General features: G+C 38.1%; 1 protein-coding gene across 1 annotated transcript in view; it reads left to right on the forward strand.

Moving 5' to 3' along the window:
* Positions 1-23,186, forward strand: part of COL6A5 (collagen type VI alpha 5 chain) — a 116,771-nt gene that overhangs the window by 82,289 nt on the left and 11,296 nt on the right. The window contains exons 35-38 of the mRNA XM_010335823.3: positions 446-1,099; positions 3,939-4,029; positions 6,543-6,754; positions 21,730-22,416. Of these exons, the coding sequence (XP_010334125.2) occupies positions 446-1,099; positions 3,939-4,029; positions 6,543-6,754; positions 21,730-22,416 (1,644 nt within the window). The remainder of the gene's footprint in view (positions 1-445; positions 1,100-3,938; positions 4,030-6,542; positions 6,755-21,729; positions 22,417-23,186) is intronic.

Here is a 23,186-nt window from a genome sequence, read left to right on the forward strand (position 1 = left end):
CTATTTTCAGTTTTCTGGTTTTTCAATACCGTATGTCATGGTTTCAATGTCTGAAATGTTTGGAGTTTTCATAGAATGTGAAAATTGGTTTAGAAAATTATCCCAACTGATGTTGCATTTCTTGGGGACAATTGGGTAGTTTGTACCAGAAGTCTCTAAAATATTGAAAATATTTTCTAAAGGAGTTTGGATATGACTTGTACACTGCAGATATAGGTACTACCTACATCTGCTTTTAATAAAGCCCTTCCCATATTGTCTGCTAGTGCCCAGAGAAATATTTGGACATTGAAAATTTCTCATTAATTTAAAATTTGTGAAATCAAGGAGGTACTGATGGAATTATAATTCTTGTTAATTCGTCACTGAATCACTTGAAGATCTCAAACAAGTATCTTGGTGTGTCAATGTTGAACCAATGATGTGTCTCTCTGTGCGTTTTCAGATAAATGTCTTCCAAACGCTTGCATTCAAGAGACATTCTTACCTGAAGATTCATACATGGATGTAGCCTTTCTCTTAGACAATTCTCGGAATATAGCAAATGATGAGTTTAAGGCTGTGAAAACCTTGGTGAGCTCAGTAATTGACAACTTCAACATTGCTTCAGACCCTTCAATCTCAACCATTGGTGACAGGATTGCCTTGTTGAGCTACTGGGACAGTTCCAGGAGAAATATGGGTACAGTAAAGACAGAGTTTGATTTTACCACTTATAACAACCAGCTCCTAATGAAGAATCACATACAGACTTCCTTCCAACAGCTAAATGGAGAAGCCACAATTGGTCGAGCCCTTCTCCGGACCACTGAAAATCTCTTTCCAGAAACACCTAATCTAAGAAAACATAAGGTCATCTTTGTGATCTCAGCTGGAGAAAATTACGAGAGAGAAGAATTTGTCAAAATGATGGCTTTGAGGGCCAAGTGTCAAGGCTACATCATATTTGTGGTTTCTCTGGGCCCTACACGTAAGGGTGACATGGAGGAGCTGGCCAGCTACCCGCTTGATCAACACCGGATACAGCTTGGGAGAATACATAAACCAGATCTGAATTACATTGTGAAGTTCTTAAAGCCATTTGTATACTCAGTAAGGCGTAAGTTATTATTTCTTTGTTTTTCTTTGTTTTAATAAGCTAGTGCTTGTTAATATTATTGATAACCTATTTTTGTGTCCATAGCTAATCTAAACATAATATATGAATTAGATGGTGAGATGGGGACAGGAATGGATCATATGCTGGTTATACCCTGTTTATATCCAGGTCACAAAATGGCAAGGCCTGAGGCCTTTTTTCGTGGTAGTGTGTCTTGTAGCCAAACTCTCAGCACTAGAAAGCACCGAGTGGCCGGAGGTCTTCTGAGTCATACTTGCTCAAGATGTTCTAGCAGCAGTTAGGTGATTTCTAGATGAACATTAAGGTAAAAGTTTTACTTGCTATACCTGTTTTATTTTCATCTTTGACATACCCTGGAGACCTGTGTGAGGATGTAAAGATAGCAGAATCCTGGGCAAACATATCACCTAGGAATCTTGTTAAAATACAGAATGTTCTTACTAAGGAGTCTAGGGTGAAGCCTGAGATTCTACAGTTCTAACAGATGGTGCAGTAATGTCAATGCTACTGGTTCATGGATCATACTTTGATTAGCGTGGCTCTAAGCCAGTGCACTACAAAGGTTTGCCTACTGGATGAGGGCCAGGCCACAAATTAATGTGTGAAGAAATAAATACACAAATTGAGAGTAAGCATCTAGAAACTTTTAAGGCAATTTGACATTGATTGCTGCAGCGTACAAATGCATGATCAGGGAACTTTGTCTCATTAAACAGCAGGCAGACCAAAAGTGTCAGTCTGCAAAGAACTAGAAATAAGAATACTCTACCACAGATGGTTTGGGAAAACACTCCTCTAGAGCAATTGTTCTCAATAGGGCACAGTTTGCCCCAGAGGACATTTGGAAATGTCTGGAGGCATTGTTTGGCAGTCACAACTTGGGAATGCTACTAGTATCAAGTCAACAGAGGTAAGGGATATTGCTAAACATCCTACTTCACAGGACAGACTCCCCATCCCCAACCCCCGCCACCTCAACAAAGAATAATACATCCCCAAATGTAAATAGCACTGAGGTTGAGAAACCCTTCTCCAAAAGATCCCACAGAATCAGAGCTAAACCTTTTCTTTCTGGAAATCTGACAGGTTTAGAAGTAGACTCGGCTGGAATCAGTTCCACCACCCTACAATCCCAGTTTCCTTGCTATTCAAGGGATCTCCCAACACTACCAGTGATAACGTCTTGAGCATTCACTCTTCATTGCAGGGAGAGCTCCACCTTTCTCCTGTGAGTCATGTTCCATTAAAGAATCCAATTGCCCTCTTGGAAATACTGTGTTATTTCTTTACATCTAAGATGCCCTCAATTGTATAGTGTAAAGGAAAAAAATGTTTTCAATTACATGTTGATACCAACTTTCCTATTAGAGCATTTTATTTTATAGCAATTGAAAGAGTTCTTTTGGATGTATAGAACATATATCACTCCCTTGCAGGCATAAAAAGAAAAATCAATGTGAAATAGACAGGTTAAGGCATTTCTAAAACAACTTCTCATTCAAAATTTGACTCTTGCGAGCTACTTCTTGGCAGTCATTGGTATCCATTTTTTTCTATGCAGTATTGTTCTTTGTGCCATTAAGACTGATGATAATGCAGCATTTTAAAGAGACTATAAAACAACTCAAAGCTAGTCATGCTGGGCTGTTAAGTGGCTTTGCAATTACGTAGCACCTGAGAAGTGTTAAACATACCCAATTCACTGCCTTCCCACAACCACTTGGTTTGCAGGAGTAGAAAGACTCCTCTGCTGATATTTATGGGAATGTTTCAAACTGCTGTCCCCAGTTCTACAAGTTTTGGTGCTGGCATGTTTGCTGTTCCCACGGGCGCAGTGACCACTGCATCACAATTCCTGTCCGCCCAACAGTAAGTGGCAGATGAAATTAATCAGAAGATACATTTTCATTTTAGAGAAATAGAAAAAAGGGAAAATATGCTCATCTTAGAATTAGAAAATGTGATTACTCTAAAACTACAGACATTATCTGGGATATTTTCATAGATCCTTTGATCATTCAATAACTGAAGGCCTTCTTTAACTAAAATCTCTTATTTTCCTGAATGGGATAGGGATAACATACTTCCGAATATTTTAAAATTTACAGAACAACATAGGAAGGGGATAAATAGGCATATTATTTAGACCAGTAAGGTAAAATCTTGTCTGTGATTCTTTTCCTCATAGAAATCAGTGTTAATGGGTGCAGAAGCACAGAAATTATATCATGTAATGAAATATTACCATGTCTTTGTTTGATCTGTTAGCATAAGTCTGGGTGAAAAACCTTGATGAATCAGATTAGAGTATTTCTTAGATTCTGTTAGCCTGAGCATGTGGAAATCATGTGTCCCTGCATCACAATTAGCCCTTAGACCAGGCGTTCCCAAACTACGGGCCCACAGCACGCATGCGGCCCCCTGAGGCCATTTATCCGGCCCCCCGCCGCACTTCAGGAAGGGGCACCTCTTTCATTGGTGGTCAGTGAGAGGAGCACAGTATGTGGTGGCCCTCCAATGGACTGAGGGACAAGTGAACTGGCCCCTGTGTAAAAAGTTTGGGGACGCCTGCCTTAGATGAACAATTTGAGGAGGTCTGTTTCCATGACCCTGGTAATCCTTTGGCTACTAAAACACTCTGAGATCAAATTTTGAGTACTATTTCTAACTGCTATTTTCTGTTTTCACCCCAGCCAAATGTTGCTGAAATATGCTCGTGACATTAATTGCTTCAAGAGGATTCCTGTTGGGATTCTCTTTGCCTGGCAAACATCATTTCCAGTTTTAAAGTCTAACTATAACTTTGTTCTCTCAATAGGCGGATTCAATCAGTACCCACCATCAATGCTTGAGGATGCCTGTAGACTCATCCGTTTAGAAGGAGAGTATAATCAAAGTGATGGTTTCCAGTGAGTTGGAAAGCTCTTATATTTACAAGTCACTGTTAATTGGCTGATGGGCATATAACTGGTCGATAACACGTTATTAGGTTGAGGATGCCAGCAAGGTCTCTGAAGTAAAGGCTTTTTATGTATCCATTTCCCATAGCAGAAATTACATTCAAGTAGGATTTCCAGTTTGATGTTTTTTTTTTATAACATTGTAAGCTTTGTTACAATTTTGCCTTTAAATTTATGGTTTCTTCAGAAATTCCTGTGCTGAAATTTACCCCACAATAAAACCCACAATTTATCCTCAGTCCACCTCAATCTCTGTTCTCATTTCTCCTCACCATGCGTTCTGGCCACGCTGAACTCTTGTCTGCCTTGTGTGAATTGTTCCGTTTCACACTACCTGTGCCCCTTGCTCCCGTGGTGAAACCCTAGCCATCTTTCATGACCCACATTGAAGCTGTCTCCTACTGGAAGCCGATGTTTGCTCCCCATCAAAACCCATAGTAATTGTTTATAGCACCGCTGAGGCACTTACTACAGTCTACCCAAGGTCTTATCTTGCTGAAGTCTGAGGCCACATATAATTCATGTTTCATCCCCAAAAGTTAGCATAAAAGACTCCACAATATAATTGCACATATAATTTTCCTTGATATTGTATTCTAAATAAAAATATAACTAATTAATCTGAATGAATCTTTGCCCTCAAACTGAGTGAAAATGGCCCATCTTGGTTGGTTTCTGCTTTTCTGTGTGTTTCATCGAGCTTAGATCCCTGACTAAAAGCCTGTGAAAGCCCAGATTTGGGCCCATAATCACTCCATCTTCTCAACCTGCAATTAAACAAAAGAGCTTCTCAGAGCATATAAAGTCTCTTTGCTATATCCGAGAGCAAAATGGAAAAGTGAGTTCTCTGGAATTCATGCAAGCACGTACTCCTCTCATGTCAGATTTCATTTACTTGGTAATTTTTACAGAGAAGTGTCTAGCAGCCAGCACCTTCTGAAGGACATTGTGGTGCTGATCTTATGTGAAGCAGTGTTTCCCAACCTTGAATAAATCATAAAATCATTTACAAGGAAAATCAATTCCTATAGGACAGCAGGCAAAATATTATAACATTATTTAAACATTTGTAAACATAAATCCAGCTGTAAATATCATATACTTACAGTTCTTATGCAGCTATTAAACCAAAAGAAGTTAATACGTCAAATCCAGACAAACTCAGTAAGCGAAAAATTTTCAGCACTAACTTAATGCAATGGATAATTCTTCTTTTTCAAAATGGAATTTTTAAAAACCAAAAAAATGGCACATGTTGGTAAAATATATAAAATCTGGTACATGCTGCAGAAGAATACATACAGCTTGCCTACTCCGTTACATGATGACATGATTCCCCACCACATATCTTCATCTGTACTAGTGCAAAATTATCGTTCACGCAGTGTGCCATCACACCGGATATCATTTGATTTTCTTTTGGTGCGAACATATTATTCATGTATTATATCTGGCTTTTCTTCCTCTGCTCATTAACTCTCAACGGTTAAAGTAATATCACTAGATACCAAACAGCAGTATCAAGTGCAAATGCAGACATGGACACTGAAATTGCATCAAATTGCATAATCAAGAATAAACTTCTCTTGAATATGCTTTCTATCACCATCCAAACAAAAACACAAAATTCTCAAATGATCACAGAGAACTCTTAAACTGAGATGATTATAAAGGCAGACACTGTTTTAAAAGGCACTGATATGGGTTATGTTTTATACAATATTTTCTCACAGCAGTGCTTGGTAGATTAAGTGATTATTTTCTGCCTTTTCCATGGTGATGGTATCAATCTGAGATATAATATGATTGTTTCAAATAGCCTGTGAGTTTCTTTTCACTTATCTAAAACTCTGTACATGCTGAACATGGTGGCTCACACCTGTAGTCTCAGTAGTTTGGGAGGCTGAGGTGGGAGGTTTGCTTGAGCCCAGGAGTTCAAGACCAGCCTGGGCAACATAGCAAGACCCAATCTCTACCAAAAATTAAAAATTAGCCTGGCATGGTGGCATGCGTCTATGGTCCCAGCTACTCAGGAGGCTGAGCTGGGAAGATCGCTAGAGCCCAGGAGGTCGAGGCTGCAGTGAACTGTAATTGCACCACTGTACTCCAGCCTGGGTGACTGTCTCAAAAGAGCACGACCCTGTCTCAAAAGAAACAACAAACAAACAAACAATAAAACTCTGCACAAATCAAGGTTGGTTTCCAAAGTAGTACGTCATAGGCTCTAAGCAGATGTGAGAAAAGATAGAATAAGTAGACATTTTTCATCAGAGTTTTAAAAAATAATATGTATAATGAATCTCAATGAATTATTGGATTGAAATGGATTTATATTTTCACCACCCAATTTGTTTTTTAAGGAGATAATTAAATAAGTATGTTAAATGTTGAGGATGTTTTATTTGCCTCCTTCTCTGAAGTTATCCAGCCTCGCCTGAAGTATTTTCTTGTTTTCCCTCTAGATTTGTTACTGAGCTACAGGAGGTTTTCTCAGAAGAGAATGGCTTCACTGGCCAAGAATTAAATTCTGGGAGAGAATCATCTTTTGTAAAGTTAGAGGACAATGGAAGTGAATATTTGGTTTACCTTCCGAGCCAAATGTTTGAGCCACAAAAATTAATGTTCAATTATGAAAAGAATCAAAAATCACCAGAAATTGCAAGTCTCACTTCTGGTAAGAAAATGAAAAGTCATAAAGGGCCGGGCGTGGCAGCTCACACCTGTAATCCTAGCACTTTGGGTGGCCGAGGTGGGTGGATCACCTGAGGTCAGGAGCTCAAGAAAAGTCATAATGGAAATGTTTAAATAGCCTTGATCTTCATCTTTTAACACTAGTAGAAAATTAAAAAGTTAAGGCTCGTTTCTAAAGCAACTTATTTTTTTAAGTTCATTATGGTAGATACAACTTTCTATTGACATTGAAGAAGTGAATGGTGACAGGCACTGCTAGGGAGATCACTGATAGAAGCTCTCAGAAATGTCCCTGATATTTTTACCAAACTTAAGATTTCTCTAGAATCCACCGTTTAGAAGGTTAGCATGACGTAGAAGGAAACCATACAGAGAACATCAGAGCAAAGGAGGTATCAAAATGACTTTTAAATGTTGGCCTGACCAGTGTCCCTGTCCCAGAATTTGTGATAATATGAGAAAGTGTGTTTTACTTTTGTGCTACCCAGAAATGATAGAATAGAAACTCCCCTGATGCGTACTCTATACATTTTAATGGCAAAGCAACAACTTTTGTAAAAATGTAATAATTTCAAACAAATCACATACAAAGGATTAAGTCTGTATTTTCATTAAAAAAATGTGAGGGGAGGTGGGAATGGTTAGTGAGTATGGAAAAAATAAAGAACAGGAAAGAACTACTATTTGATAGCACAACAGGGTGACTACAGTTAATTAAAAACACTTAAAAATAACCGAAAGGTGTAATTCAGTTGTGTTGTAATACAAAGGATGAGTGATGATTCTCAGCATTCCATGATGAGAATGAGGTACCCCTTTGTCCATGCTGTGAGTATTATACACTGCATGCCCATATCAAAACATATCATGTACTAAATATACCCACCGACTCTGAACCCACATATAAATTTATTTTTAATTCCAAAGAGACTATTCAGCCATTCCACCTATGCATCTGGAATCTTCCAAAATGCTTGTTTGGCAGAATGCCAGCATTTTAAGCATTGTTCCAAAAGCGTAATATGGTAGTTAGAATACGTACGTATAAAAGAAAAGGGGGCCAACTTTGTACTATAATATCCATTCTTAGTAGCTTCCCTGGATGTATTTTTTTTTCTTCGGTTTAACACATCTCCACAACTATTTCTAAAATATAAATATTTGAACCTTATCTTTAAAACAGCTAAACTTACCTTTGTAGAAGCTACAATTAAGGATAAAAAAAATCAATTATTAGTTGAAAAATAAGCATTTTAGCTTAAAAAAAGAAATGGTGCAGTAAAACTGGATATATGTGGTACCATGGCATTAAGACATTCAAATGGGTATTTTTTCTTTTTAGTGGATGTTAATTGTGCATGTTCATTTTAATAATATGTGAATTACAGCAGCCTTCAAGGCACAAGAATTTCTTATGGTTTAGTTTAAAAAGGGAAAGAGAAGAGGTGTTTTGGCAGAGTGTTAGAGTATCAAATTGTCATTTGTGATAGCTAGTTAAGCATTCCAAGTCTGGTAATTTAGAAGCATGAGCCTTCCAGGAAAGACAAATATGACTGGATATGAAAGAAAGGAAGGAAGGAAGAGCATCTCTGCAGCCATTGCTAAGGACAGGTGTTCAGTATAAAAGAAAGACTTTTCATTACTTTTTATTTTTATTTTTTTTTAGCTCTCTGAGAATCAAGATACGTATAGTTAGTGTAAGGTCCCATTTGGCTGAAGAAATCATTGTTCATAGCTCTAGCAGGGAAAAAAATGTAAATCCTACCCCACCCAATTTCTCTTGCAGTGAATTGAAGTATGCTGAGAGTTCTGGAGATGATTATGTCAGGTTGGGATAGCCTGGAAACACTGAACATTTCAGATGGAAGGATCATGTGTCTTTTTTATCCTTTAAAATAAATCTGAGTCTCAGATCCTCAGTGTTTTCTAGGATCTTCGTGCTATTCTTTTCTTTCTTGCAATCATTTTTCGCCAGTTGTAGTTCAGATATTTTATTCAGTGACTCAAACGAGCTTTGATAAGTTAGATGTATGGCACAAATAAAAGGTTGGTAACATTCATAAGCACCTCCATATGCTGTGTTTGTTACCCATTTATAATGTCGTTCTTATGGCTGATGGCTGATCTTTCTGCCCTTGAACTGAGAGGCTGGGAAAAGTCAGGAATCTTAACCGTTTAAGAAATTTATAGTTCCTGGAGTCCTGTGGGCTGGCAATGAGTTGTGTAACACCCTCTTTCGAAAGAAGTGCAATTACTATCTTCCTTCCTATGGCTCTTTCTCTGCTTCTCCCCATCTGCTCTGATTTGAATTTAACTCATCTTCAATTCTGTCACCTTTCCTGGCCCTTCTATTACTTAGAGCAGCCTAAGGACAACCTATATTAAAATGATCTAGAAGCTCATTGTAAGCACAGATTCCTAAGCCCTCTTGATAACTACTGTTTCATATTTAGGAGTATGCATGAGGAGGAGAAAGCTACAAACTTTGTAAAAACTGTAGGTAATTTTTGTATGCCCTCAGGCTTGAGATCATCTCTGTCCGTGGTTCTCAAGGCGTGGTTCCTACACAAACAGCATCAGCATCACCTGGGAACTCATTAGACTTGCAGATTCTCAGCAATTGTCCCAGACTACTGAATGAGAAATTCTGGGAGCAGGGCTCAGCAATCTGGGTTTTAACAAGTAGCCGTGATTCTGTTGTAGGCTGAAGTTTAAGAGCCACTGCACATTTGTCCATTTTGGTGTGCCAAATTTCATCTGTGCTCTCAATGGAGCTGAAAATAATTGGCTATCTAGAATCAGAGAATAGAAATGAGAATTTAGGTTTCTAAAGAGTTCCAGGTAAACTAGGTTATAATTTTATCTTATTCAAGAGCATCCATCTATTGATCCAACATCTATCTGGCAAAACCTGTTTAAAATCTAAATATGTAGGGATTATCTAGAGATACAGGCTTTTTGAACATAACATCTGCAATCTAAAAATCCCTTGCAACATGCAGTCCCTTCTAATTATGTACCAACAAAATACACTTTGTTCTTTGAAAGTATGTAATTTTAAAATGGGTAGTTTAATTCTAATTAAATTGCAACTATTGGCCCACTGGCGAGCCTTGCACTTTCATCAAATATGCTGTATTATCCTTGCAGATGTTTTCTTGTGAATTTTTTTTGAATGCTGTATTAACCAGTACTTAAGATACAGCTAACCCACTTTCAGAATTAAAAAAACAGGATAATTTGTAATGCATTTTAAATACCAACCCTAACTCAGCCTAGGGCTTGCTCCCAGCTTTAAGCAGCCCCAGACCTTAGGATAACTTCAGCTGATACTCTTTTCAATGAAATGTGCACCTTCAGACTGGAGTTATGCTTAAGGGAGTTTGCACAGGCTTTGTTTTTCTTTTTCATTTTTCTAACTTTAATCTTATTCTGACTTATAGATTGTTTTGTTTTTAAAGCCAATTTATTTTGGCTTTGAATTAATCATAGGATAATAGAACTGGAAGGGTATTAGTGATGACCTGGTAAAAACTCACGTGGGAGCAGTTCTACCCTACCCCACCCCCAGGGACATATTGCAATGACTGGAGACATTTTTTATTGTCAAAACTGGAGGACACTACTGGCATCTAGTGAATAGAGGTTGTTGCTAAATATTCTCCAACGCGCTGGACAACCCCTCACAACAATGAATTATCAAGTCACTCTTAAAGGAAATGTTGTTTTAGAAGAAACCTCATGTCCCGAAGTTTACAGAATTTTCAGACTCACTGGACAGGCTCTCTACCTCTACACCTGTCCACTCTTTCCTCATTACACATCCAAGATTCTACTATATATATATATTTTTTACAAATGATAAAGGTACTATTATACCATATAAAATTCAAATACCAAGTTTCACATCAAACAATCTAGCAAATCAAGTTATATTTAATGCAGAATATGTTCTTTTGTTTTTCCGTGGGCATGTAAGTTGACAGTTTTTTTTAATTGCATGTCCTGCTTTTCACATGATATTATGTCACAACATTTTCTATATTGCTGTAAGCTTCATACTGATTTTATAAGTGTTTTCATAATATTCGTTGTAATGAATGAATGCATGTATTTGACCATTTACTTTTTTTTTTTTTAACACTTAGCTTGCTTCTAATTTTTGCAGTCATGTATCAAACTTGAATGTGTATTTTTACTTGGGCTAAATTTAAATCTGCACTGGAATAAAATGCAGCCGTATTGGCTTCTGAGTCATCCAGGGAATATCAGCTGAATGTTTTGCAATCCTGTCAGTACACTTTTCAAAAATGAAATCGGCAGCAGAATTGCAGTCATGACTGGATTTTACTAACATGTTTTATGAAATCATTAAGAAATCTTGGCCAGGCGCAGTGGTTCACACCTGTAATCCCAGCACTTTGGGAGGCTGAGGCGGGCAGATTACAAGGTCAAGAGATCGAGATCATCCTGGCCAACATGGTGAAACCCTATCTCTACTAAAAATACAAAAATTAGCTGGGCATGGTAGCTACTCGGGAGGGTGAGGCAGGGGAACTGCTTGAACCCAGGAGGTAGAGATTGCAGTGAGCCGAGATTGTGCCACTGCACTCCAGCTTGGTGACAGAGTGAGACTCCACCTCAAAAAAAAAAAAAAAAAAAAAAATCTCAACCATCATGTTGCTCTTGGTGGAATAAACTGAGTCTCCCATTACTTCATTTTAAGCTGTAGACTGAGATGGTTACATTTGCTTTAGCTTGGCGATTTGTTATAAATATTGTCATTATAATTTTGGTTGTCTTCCGTGAAGGTTTCACATTTGAACAAGACTAATGTAAACTGAGGGTTCGGAGTAAGTGGACTACCTGAATTCAGATGTACACTGACATTGCTTCTGTATGTTTTATGCAATCATCTGTTGCAACTAACGAATGTTCTCGAGTGTTGGTGGCATTTTATTTTATGTGATCCTTTCTAATGAGATAAAATGTGGATATCTGAAGTAGTAATTGGGTGATAATAATGTGATGGTGATAGAGTCAGTGGTGATGATAGTGTTGGTGCTGGTCATGGTAGCAGTGAAGGTAATGGTAGTGAAGGTGTTTGCTGTTGCTGATGATTGTGGTTGAGGTGGGTGGTAGGGATGATGGTGGTAGTAATATTGGTGGAGGTGGAGATGGTGGTGATGGAGATAAAAGTGTGAAGGTGGTGTGATGGCGATAGTGATGATGGTGCTAGTGAGGAGGTGACAGTAATGAAGGCGGTGGTGGTGGTAGTACTGATGATGGAAGTAAGATACGACGGTGGGCTGGTGGTGATGGTGAGTTGGTTGGATGATGGCAGCCCTCAGAGGGCTTACAATAAGAAATGACTCTTAAATAGTTGCATAGATTTTTCTTTAACTATTCAGACATTCTTTCATATAACAAATATTCTTTGGTTCCTGTTCTGAATTAAGCCCTGAAGTGGACTTTTTGGGGAAATTAGGGAGTTTGAAGAAAAAGACTCAGACATAGGTCCTGTTTTCAAGAAACTTGCAGTCTGTCAGGTATATTCTGTGTGTACAATAAATGACGACTACAAATCAGGAAGGATTGAGTACCATTAAAAAGTGGAATGCTTTGGGGGGAATCCATATTTATTCCATGCAGGACACCTTTCAAAGAATTGCATACACTGTATCACTTGACTGATGAACAACGAATGAGGAATATTAGTAATCACAGAAGCTACTGCTTATTGAGGGCAACCATGGGCCAGGCATCATGTAAGCACTTTATAGACACGATTTTATTTAACCTTTATTAAATTAAATCTATCATTGTTTTCTTTTACAAATGAATACACTAATATAAAGGTTAAAAACCTCACACAAAGTCATGTAGCTTGTAGTTGGCAGAGCCAAGATTCAAAAACGTGACAACCCACACAAAAACATGAACTTTTAACAATGTATGCCATGTTGCCTGGTGATGGCCATTTCTGCATTTACAAATGAGGAGATATAGCCAATGGCCAAATCTGAACATAAACTAAATCATGTAATCATTTGGGAGAATTATTTTTAAATACTTTTGGTGGCACATTTATATTTTTAAATTTAAAAAAAAAAAAAAAAAAAAAACTTATAAACTCATCCAGACTCAAGGAGCACAGAATAACACCATTAAAACCAGCATGCCATATCCCAGGTCATCTGGGAATAAATGACTCCTAAGCCATACATCGCCTTTTCTCAGTGTGCTGGTCCGTTTCTGCAGACTACAGTTTCAGAGTGTAAAATGACCCCAAGACTCACTCTTATCATCTAAACACTGCCTAGAAAAGTCTAGGCCAAAAATATATGAATTCTAAGTCTTTGGGGAAAAGGATGAAATCTATTTTAAGACAGTCAGTTCTAATTATTCAGGTAAATGAGGGAACAGGACTTCAAACAGCAACATGAGAATTTCAAATGTGTCTACATTTCCCTTAGGCATAAAATCAGTGACACCTGTCAGATACATACGTACTTGTGCCCGCCTCCTTTGTTGCCCCAACTTGTGCCTTTAGAACTTGACCAGTGACTTTTCCAAATGGGAAGAGTGATGGGCCTGGGCTGGCAGTGATAAGTGGAGAGTTGTATGAATGATTGCCCGCTCCTCTGAAGTTAATCATGCGTCAACACAACAGAATGAAAGTTCTCGTTTCTGAGAGCATCTGTACACTTGTGCATGTGTGTGTAAGCTAGACCAGCTGACTTTGCTTTTTTTTAGTGGAAGTCCTGGTTTGCACAATATACTGTCGTGGGAGGGATTTTCAGATGCCTGAGACTTTTCTTTATTTCTTTCTAAAAATTATATTTGTGGAGTAATTAGGATATGCAAAGCATAGTACAAATTTTAATTTTCTCAAAAACCTTGTAAGATTGTAGTATATTATTACATGTTTTTAAGATAATGAAACTGACATGGAGAAGACCCAGGGTCACAGAGTTAACAAATGACAGAAGGCAGGACTCAAACTCTGAATATTCTCTGATAATCACTCTTCTACAATGCCTAAGATGAAAAAAAATTATAAATTCTAGTATAGTTGCTTACTTTTGGAAGAAAACATTCTCTGGTGGCTTCAGTCAGAGGAATAGCCATTGGCTGAGAAGCTCATTATTCATACCAGGTCCCAGAGCCTTTAGTGAGCTGGTTGACAGATGCCTTCATGTTTCTGCTAGACCCTCATCTCTAATGACCAGTTCTTCTGAAGGTGCTAGACAAAGCTGGGTTCGACTCTCCTCTACCACTTATTGACCGTCCTTTCTTAGCCAACTCATTGACCCTCTCCAAGCCCTGGTTTGCTCATTTATAAAATGGAAATTATGACAATTCCACCCTCATAGTCCTTCAAGGAAGAATAAATGAAAGAAGACAAGCGTAGAGCTGAGCACAAGACCCAAAGCAAACCGAGTGCTTGATTAAATACTCAGAAAGTGGAAAAGCCAAAAGAAAGCACTGCCAATCTCATGGGAAGTCATTATAAAAAATGTCAACTTGAAAAATATTAGCTACAGTTCAGCTGGACAAAACCTCACACATAAAGTAGCCTCAATTGTACATGTGGTTTGCCTATGGAGAACCCGTGATTAATTTTGGCCCCTGGACAAATTTCAAGGCAGGCCACTGGATAACTCATGCATATCTGGAGATTTCTCACAAATGCCATGAAAGGCAGCATAGCAGCCTCACAGCATATCTACTCCCAGTCCAGATGGCCCGAGTCCTTCAGAATCTCCCTTTTCTAAGATTCCTTTCCACCCCCGCTTCTCCCTAACGTTACTGGAGCACATTTGGTGTTGTGGCTTAAGTCCCTGGCCAAAGTCAGGCTATTCTCTGGGGATGCTTCCTTGGAAATTTGGCTGGATCCTTAATTCCTTCCATATATTGTCCATAAGAAAGTGAGCCAGCTTCCCCTCCTCTGCCATTCTAAGGAAATTATTTCACAGACTTGAAGATGAGAGTTTAGCTGTGTTGACATTTCCAGAAGATACACCGCATCTTTTGTGAGCTATGGGTATGTTTTATCCACGCTCCTGCCACATTGTCTTGCAAGAAAATTTTTTTGAAGGCCCTGTCTCCCTAAGTAAGATGAATTTAGACTCCAAGTAAAATAATCACACCTTGGATTTGACTAAATTTTAGAGTTTTCAAGGCACATCATCCACATTTAGCTTCTGTGATTCTCATGCTAGTCCTGAAAGTTGGGAGAGGCCCTATTTTTAGAAATTTTGTAGATGAAATATACTCCTTTAGAAAAGAGTTCTAAGGGATATTTTAGAAAAGGATTCAGATGTTGCTTGTTTATAAAGAGAAAACTGGAAAAACAGTAATGTATGGTTTGCAGTAAAAATATTTCACTAACATGGTAAGTTAACCCTTTTGCTTCTACTAGAACATTTATGAAATTCTTTTTCTTTTTCTTTATTTTTAGAGATAGGATCTTGCTCTGTTGTTCAGGCTGGAATACAGTGGTGTGATCACAGCTCAGTGGAGGCTCAAACTCCTGAGCTCAAGTGATCCCCCTGCCTCAGCCTCTCAAGTAGCTGGGACTACAGGCACACATGGCTAACTTTCTACATTTTCTGTAGAGATGGGTCTACTATGTTGCCCAGGCTGATTTTGAACCCCTGGTCTCAAGTGATCCTCCCACCTCAGCCTCCTAAAGTGTTAAGATGACATGAGCCATCACACCCAGCAATGCTTTTCTTTATGTTTAACAAAGAATGTTGGTTGGTCTTTTTAAAGAAACTGAAATGCTGTAGTTGGAAAACAGAGATCATGGTAACATAGCAGGTAATGGTTAGTCAACTCCAAACTCCGAAAAGGATCACAAACTCCAAAACGTTGGAAATGTTCATCTAATTAATCTTCACAATTCCTAATACACTATGACTGAGAACTCTAGAAGTATTTTTGGTGGTGACAGGCAAAGAATACAAAATATATGCTGTTGTCTGCACTTTTAGTTTCATGTTTGGTTGTTTAATCAGGGAACTCAATCTTGATCAGAAATTCTAAGAAGAGTTTGGCACTGGGTTCCTGGTGGAGAATAGAATGCCCCTAAATTTCAAACATGCTTATGCAATGCAAAATCCTGTTAAATTACTATAAACATATTGATAAAGGAAGAATGTGGTATATATATGACCAGTTCTTAGTCCTCTCTAAGAAGGAAGAGAAGCATCTCAAACAAGATGGTCAGTTCTTATCTTTTAGAACTGCCCATGATGGAGTAAAGAAACTGGATTTACCTCACAACTGTAATAAACAAAAGAAAAAAAAGCAAACAAAATATATGAAATAACTTTTTTAAATTGTACTTTTGGTTCTGGGGTACATGTGCAGATCATGCAGGATTATTTCATAGGTATACACGTGGCAATTTGGTGTGCTGCCTCCATCCCCCCATCACCTACATCTGGCATTTCTCCCCATGTTATTCCTCCCCGACCTCCCCACCCCCTGTCAATGTCCCTCCCTTGCCCCCCCAACAGACCCCAGTGTGTGATGCTCCCCTCCCTGTGTCCATGTGTTCTCATTGTTCAACAACTGCCTATGAGTGAGAACATGTGGTGTTTGATTTTCTGTTCTTGTGTCAGTTTGCTGAGAATGGTTTCCAGGTTCATCCATGTCCCTACAAAGGACACAAACTGGTCATTTTTTATGGCTGCATAGTATTCCATGGTGTATATGTGCCACATTTTCCTTGTCCAGTCTATCATCGATGGGCATTTGGGTTGGTTCCAGGTTTTTGCTACTGTAAATGGTGCTGCTATGAACATATGTGTGCATGTGTCTTTATAATAGAATGATTTATAATCCTTTGGGTATATACCCAGTAATGGGATTGCTGGGTCAAATGGAATTTCTGTTTCTGGTCCTTGAGGAATCGCCACACTGTCTTCCACAACAGTTGAACTAGTTTACACTCCCACCATCAGTGTAAAAGTGTTCCTATTTCTCCACATCCTCTCCAGCATCTGTTGTCTCCAGATTTTTTAATGATCACCATTCTAAGTGGCGTGAAATGGTATCTCAATGTGGTTTTGATTTGCATTTCTCTAATGACCAGTGATGATGAGCATTTTCTCATATGTTTGTTGGCATCATATATGTCTTCTTTTGAAAAGTGTCTGTTCATATCCTTCACCCACTTTTGGATAGGTTTGTTTGTTTGTTTCTTGTAAATCTGTTTTTGTTCTTTGTAGATTCTGGATATTAGCCCTTTGTCAGATGGGTAGTTGCAAACATTTTTTCCTGTTCTGTTGGTTGCCAATTCACTCTAATGATTGTTTCTTTTGCTGTACAGAAGCTCTGGAGTTTAATTAGGTCCTATTTGTCTATTTGGCTTTTGTTGCCAAAGCTTTTGGTGTTTTAGTCATGAAGTCCTTGCATATGCCTATGTCCTGAATAGTTTTGCCTAGGTTTTCTTCTAGGGTTTTTATGGTGTTAGGTCTTATGTTTAAGTCTTTAATCCATCTGGAGTTAATTTTAGTGTAAGATGTCAGGAAGGGATCCAGATTCTGCTTTCTGCACACTGCTAGTCAGTTTTCCCAGCACCATTTATTAAACGGGGAATCCTTTCCCCATTGCTTGTTTTTGTCAGGTTTGCCAAAGATCAGATGGTTATAGCTGTGTGGCATTGCCTCCAGGGCCTCTGTTCTGTTCCATTGGTCTGCATCTCTGTTTTGGTACCAGTACCATGCTGTTTGGTTACTGTAGCCTCAGTAGTTGTGGACTGCCTCAGTAGTGGTGGTTGCCCTTCCCCCCACTGAGCTGGACCGTCCTGGGTCCAGCTGTGCTTGCTGCGAAACTCTCAATCCAGATAATTTCAGATTGCTTGTTTTGTGAGGGTGGTACCCGCCGAACCAGGTCACCGGGCTCCCTGTCTCTGCTCCCTCCATTTCAGTTGAATGGGAGGCTCTGTCTCCCAGACATTTCAGGCACCAGTTGAAATGGCCACCCAGATTTGTGTGAGTTTCCGTGTGCCAACCTGGCACTGGCTGAAACCACCATGCAGAAAACTCGTGGCGCTTTTTGGTCTGGGAATCTCCTGGTCTGTGGGCAGTGAAAATTTGTTTGGAAATGTGGTGGGCACTCACCCTCTGCATTGTTCTTGCCGGAAACTGTGCTCTGGAGCTGTTCCTATTCAGCCATCTTGGATCCTCCTGAAATAACAACTTTTAAGACACTGGGCATTACGAAATGAAACACAGGAATCTTTAGAGAAGGGAATCAAATGAGATGAATACTACAAGTGCTCTGACTTATAGCCTTGAGTGTTTTCAGGCCATGATACAAGAAGAGGGCATTGAGGAGTCAGAGCTGAGAGAACAGGGAGACCAAGGCAGTGAGAGCGGACAGGGTGGAATACCAGAGAGGGATAACTGCACAGAGAGTAAACCCCAGAGGTCTGCAGAGAGTCTCTCTGGATTATTCAGGAGGGTGTTGATAGCACATGCAGGTGAAGGAATTACCTGAGACCAGGGAAAGAATCCTCTTAAAATAGTGCTATTTGCTCAACAGGGCTAGAGATTGTGCTTTTTTCACCAGCAAGACTGGAAATTACTATAATTCACATAGTAATGGGTAGAAAACTTAAGAAGGTCTTGGCTCAGTAATAGGAAATAATTAGCCCCGAATTATTAGGCTCACCAGCAAATCATAACAGCAAGATCCAAAAGGATGAGACTCTTTCCATGTAACTTAATTGCCTCCCAGAGCAAAGCACATGGATATTTACAAGAATACTAAAGTATTTCATGCTCAACAAGAAAAATTTTGTAATGTCTGGCATAATAAGAAGCAGAAGGGTACAACACCTAATAAAGAGTATAATTACTCAAAACCGAACCACAACAGACATAGGTGGTTAGCAAAGATATCAAAACAGTTGTCATAACTTAGTCAATATATTAAAAAGTTAAGTGGAGACACGAAAGATATAAAGAAGATCCTAATAAAATTTATAGAGTTGAAACCATAGTGTCTAAGATGAACAATACATGGAATGGTATAATGGCAGATTAGATGTGGCTAAAAAAAATAACGATTGGCAAACTTGAAAACAGAGCAAGAGAAATTCTCCAAAATAAAACGCAGAGGAAAAAACAATTTAAAAAATGAAGAGTATTAGTGAGTATTAGTGAGTATTTCAGGATCTTCTCCCAATAATTAATTAAAAATCAGCAGGAATATAATAGGTTTGAACAACAGTATCAACTAATTTGACTTAATTGACATTTGTATAACAGTCTACTAATAGTTGAATATATAATCTTTTCAAGTACACATGAAACATTTACCAAGATAGACCATATTGTGGACCATAAAATAATGCTCAACATTTTAAAGGATTCAGGTGATAGCAAATATGTTCTCTGACCAAAGCAGAATTAAATTAGGAATCAATAGCAGAAAGATCTTTGAAAATTCCCCAAGTATTTGGAAACCAAATAAAGCACTTTTAAATAGTCTAGAGTCAAAGAATCAATAGAAGGGGAAATTAGAAAGTGTAATATTTTGAAATAAAATAAAATCGGTGTGTCAGAATTTGAGGTTCCAGTTAAGCAGTACTTAGGAGGAAATAAATGGAATTAAATGCCTATATTGACAAGGAAGAAATGTTGCAAATCAATGATCACAACTTCTACCTTAAGAAATCAGAGAAAAAAGAACCAGATAAACCTAAGGTAAGCAGAAGAAATAAAATAATAAAAATAAAGTGGAATTCAGTGAAATTTAAAAAAGAAAAACAATAAAGTCAATAAATCTAAAAGTTATTTCTATGAAATCAATGAAATTGATAAAACTATAATCAAACTCACCAGGAAGAAAGAGAAGACACAACTTTTTAATATCACAAATAAGAGAAGAGATGTATTCCAAATATATTAAAAGGATAACCAGGGAATATTATAAATAAATAATCTTTTGCATATAAATCAGCTTAGGTGAAATACACAAATTTCTTGCAATGCCCAACCAAAGCTTACTAAAGAAGAAATAACCTAAGTAGCCTTATACCTGTATTAATGAGATTGAATTTGTAGTTCAAATCTTCCCATAAGGAAAACTCCAGGTATGCATGATTTCACTAGTGAAATCAACTAAAAGTTTAAGAAAGAAATACCAATTCTATGAAAACTCTTTTAGAACGTTAAAGAAAAGGGCCTATTTTACAACTCACTTATTTCAGTATTTTTAATTTTTTATGAATACATAATAGTTGTATAATACATATTTTTGGAATACATGTGATATTTTGATATAAGCATGCAGTGTGTAATGATCAAAGCTGGATAACTGGGGTATCTGCCAATAAAATAGTGGTTAACAGGCTGGGAAGGCTGGGGGCGGGGGAATAAAGAGGAGCTGGTTAATGGGCACAAAATACTTATTAGAAGAAATAGGATTTAGTGTTCTCATGGTTAAAAATAATTTATTGTATACTTTAAAGTTAACACCAGTTAACAATAATTTATTGCATATTTCAAAATAGCTAGAAGAGTAGATTTGGAATGTTCTCAACTCATTTTTTGAGGCCAGATTACCTTGATACCAAAACCAGATGAAGATGTTATGTGAAAGGGAAACTACCGACCAACTACAGACCATCATTCACAAGGATGTGAACATAGATGCAAAATTCTAAAAAAAGTTTAGCAAGTTAAATCCAACAACAGATTTTTAAAAAGATAATATGGAATTTATACTGGAAGGCAGGGCTCATTTAATGATCAAAAATGACCTAATAGAGCATTTACACTGTTAATAACTTCATGCATGGTGGTGGGGTATTCTTTTTTGAATTTTATTTCTATATTAGGCTTATAGCATTAATACAGGTTGACTCACTTGTTTTTGTGAGAATTAAAATAATAAATGTAGAAGTATCTAATAAGGGGTTGAGTAGAAATGGAGATCAATAAATTTCTGCTAGTTAAAAATCTCCTTTTTTGCTTGATTAGGTTCACAAATTCACTTCTTTCAGAGAAACAAAGAGCATTGGCCATCTACTTTCTGTCTTTCTGAGCTGGCATTTCCTGTTGCAGCCTTACCAATCAGCCATCATTCATATGATTGTAGACAGGCTTCTTCATGATCCCTTAGGCTTAGAGCAGAGCTACTTGAAGTGCTGGTCTGCAGCAAGATAAGAAGTGTGCCTCAGAATGTAAATCAAGGCAATGTTTTTTCTTCTTTGAGAAAGTCTTGCTATGAAACTAAATAAATAAATGTCAGCTGACCTAATCAGTGTGCTTAGTAATATAGTTGACTTACATCATGGTGCAAACTCCTTACCTTAAAATGGGCTGATGAACTGTTTGCAGGCACTTTGAGTGCCAGGTTTTTACGAATATATCATATCTCACACAGCATTTAGATTCCAAAGTCAGCACTTGTTTATACTTGCTCTCATGACATTTCTGTATGGTACATACTTTGCACATGTATATAAATGTTTTTGTGTTTGTGCCACCAATAAATGTAACTTCAACATCTATACTTTCTCATGAGGTCATTATGTATAAATTTCATGCAAATATGTACTCCAAACTTTTAGCCATGTAGAGTACATTGAAAATGATCGTTTCTCATCTTGCATATTAAAATAGCTGGAAGATAAATCAATCCTTTCGCAAAGATCTGAGATAGGATGGCAAATGGGTTTCTTCATATGTGACAATACATGTCGTATGGTAATGGTTCTGCATGCACTATATAGGTACATATTTGGAGAGTGCATTCGGGAACAAGAACTGTGATTGATTACTGATGATTCCATGAGTATGGATTATTGATTGATTCCATGAGTAGGGAAATGAAGCGTGGTAATACCCTCATACTGTGTATTTGCCACCTATGACTAGGAGTTTCAAGATTATCTTTCTATTAAAAAGAATGACTTGAGTTTTTCTGTTGCAGGACATGACGTTCATGGCAGAGAAGAAGAACCAGATCATACTTATGAACCTGGAGATGCCTCACTTCAAGAATATTACATGGATGTGGCTTTCCTCATAGATGCTTCCCAAAGAGTAGGAAGTGATGAGTTTAAGGAAGTGAAAGCATTTATAACCAAAGTGCTTGATTACTTTCACATTGCCCCAGATCCACTAACCTCCACCTTAGGAGACAGGGTTGCTGTCCTGAGCTACTCTCCCCGAGGCTATATGCCTAACACTGAAGAATGCCCTGTCTACCTAGAATTTGATTTGGTTACTTACAACAGCATACACCAAATGAAACATCACCTCCAAGACTCTCAGCAGCTCAATGGAGATGTTTTTATTGGTCGTGCCTTGCAATGGACAATTGACAATGTCTTTGTAGGAACCCCCAATCCGAGGAAAAACAAAGTTATCTTTGTAATATCTGCTGGTGAAACCAACCCTTCAGACAAAGAAGTCTTAAGGAATGTGTCTCTGAGAGCCAAGTGTCAAGGCTACTCCATATTTGTGTTTTCCTTTGGCCCTAAACACAATGACAAAGAATTAGAAGAATTAGCCAGCCACCCCCTGGATCATCACTTGGTTCAGCTTGGCCGAACCCACAAACCAGATTGGGACTATATCGTCAACTTTGTCAAGCCATTTGTCCATTTAATCAGACGTAAGTCATTAATTCTCTTCGATTGCTTTTGCAACAGATTTAATGTTTCTGTGTACGATCCATTAGCAGACTTAGCAAAATGATCCTCACTTTAGTTAAGAGTAGTAGAGTATAAGTAATAGGAAGCAGTGAAAATTTTCAGAGGAAAATCCCATTACCATGAGCCTTGCTCCTGCGCTGCCAGTTTCAGCCAAGAAATCTTCAAATGGATGAAAAGTGCCCTTTAGCCCTAATCTGTGACTATTTACTATGTGCCAGGTTCTTTAAATGGACTGTTTCATTTAACCTTCAGTGTAGTACTCAGAGGAAAATATTCATATCCCCATTTTACAAGTGAAAAGACTGAGATTCAGAAATGTTAAATAAACTGCTTAAAATCTCAAGCAATAATTGGTAAATTCTAGACTCAGTCCCTCACATTCTGACCCCAGGGCTACGTTCTTGTCTAGTAAATCATACTTTAATTACTAAACCCTTAGAAAGGTATACTGCTGTAATAAGTAATATCTGACACTGCCCTCCACCTGATCCAAGGACTTCTATTTTGTCTTATCATTATAAATTAACCTGAGTTCTGACTTGAATTCTTAAGAGCCATGGGCACAAATCCCTTCTAGAGCCCCTATGCCAGACAGCTGGCTTAGGCACAGCTGCGCAGGGATTTTTAAGGGTATCTGTACACAGTGGGGCTTTGAGGGTGGCTGCCCAGCCTCCGCCCATGTGTTGTGACTTCAGACATGCATATAGTAGCAGATCCAAAACCTTGTAAC

The sequence above is a fragment of the Saimiri boliviensis genome, chromosome 9 (genome assembly GCF_048565385.1).
Source record: "Saimiri boliviensis isolate mSaiBol1 chromosome 9, mSaiBol1.pri, whole genome shotgun sequence".
In the NCBI taxonomy this organism is placed as follows: Eukaryota; Metazoa; Chordata; class Mammalia; order Primates; family Cebidae; genus Saimiri; species Saimiri boliviensis.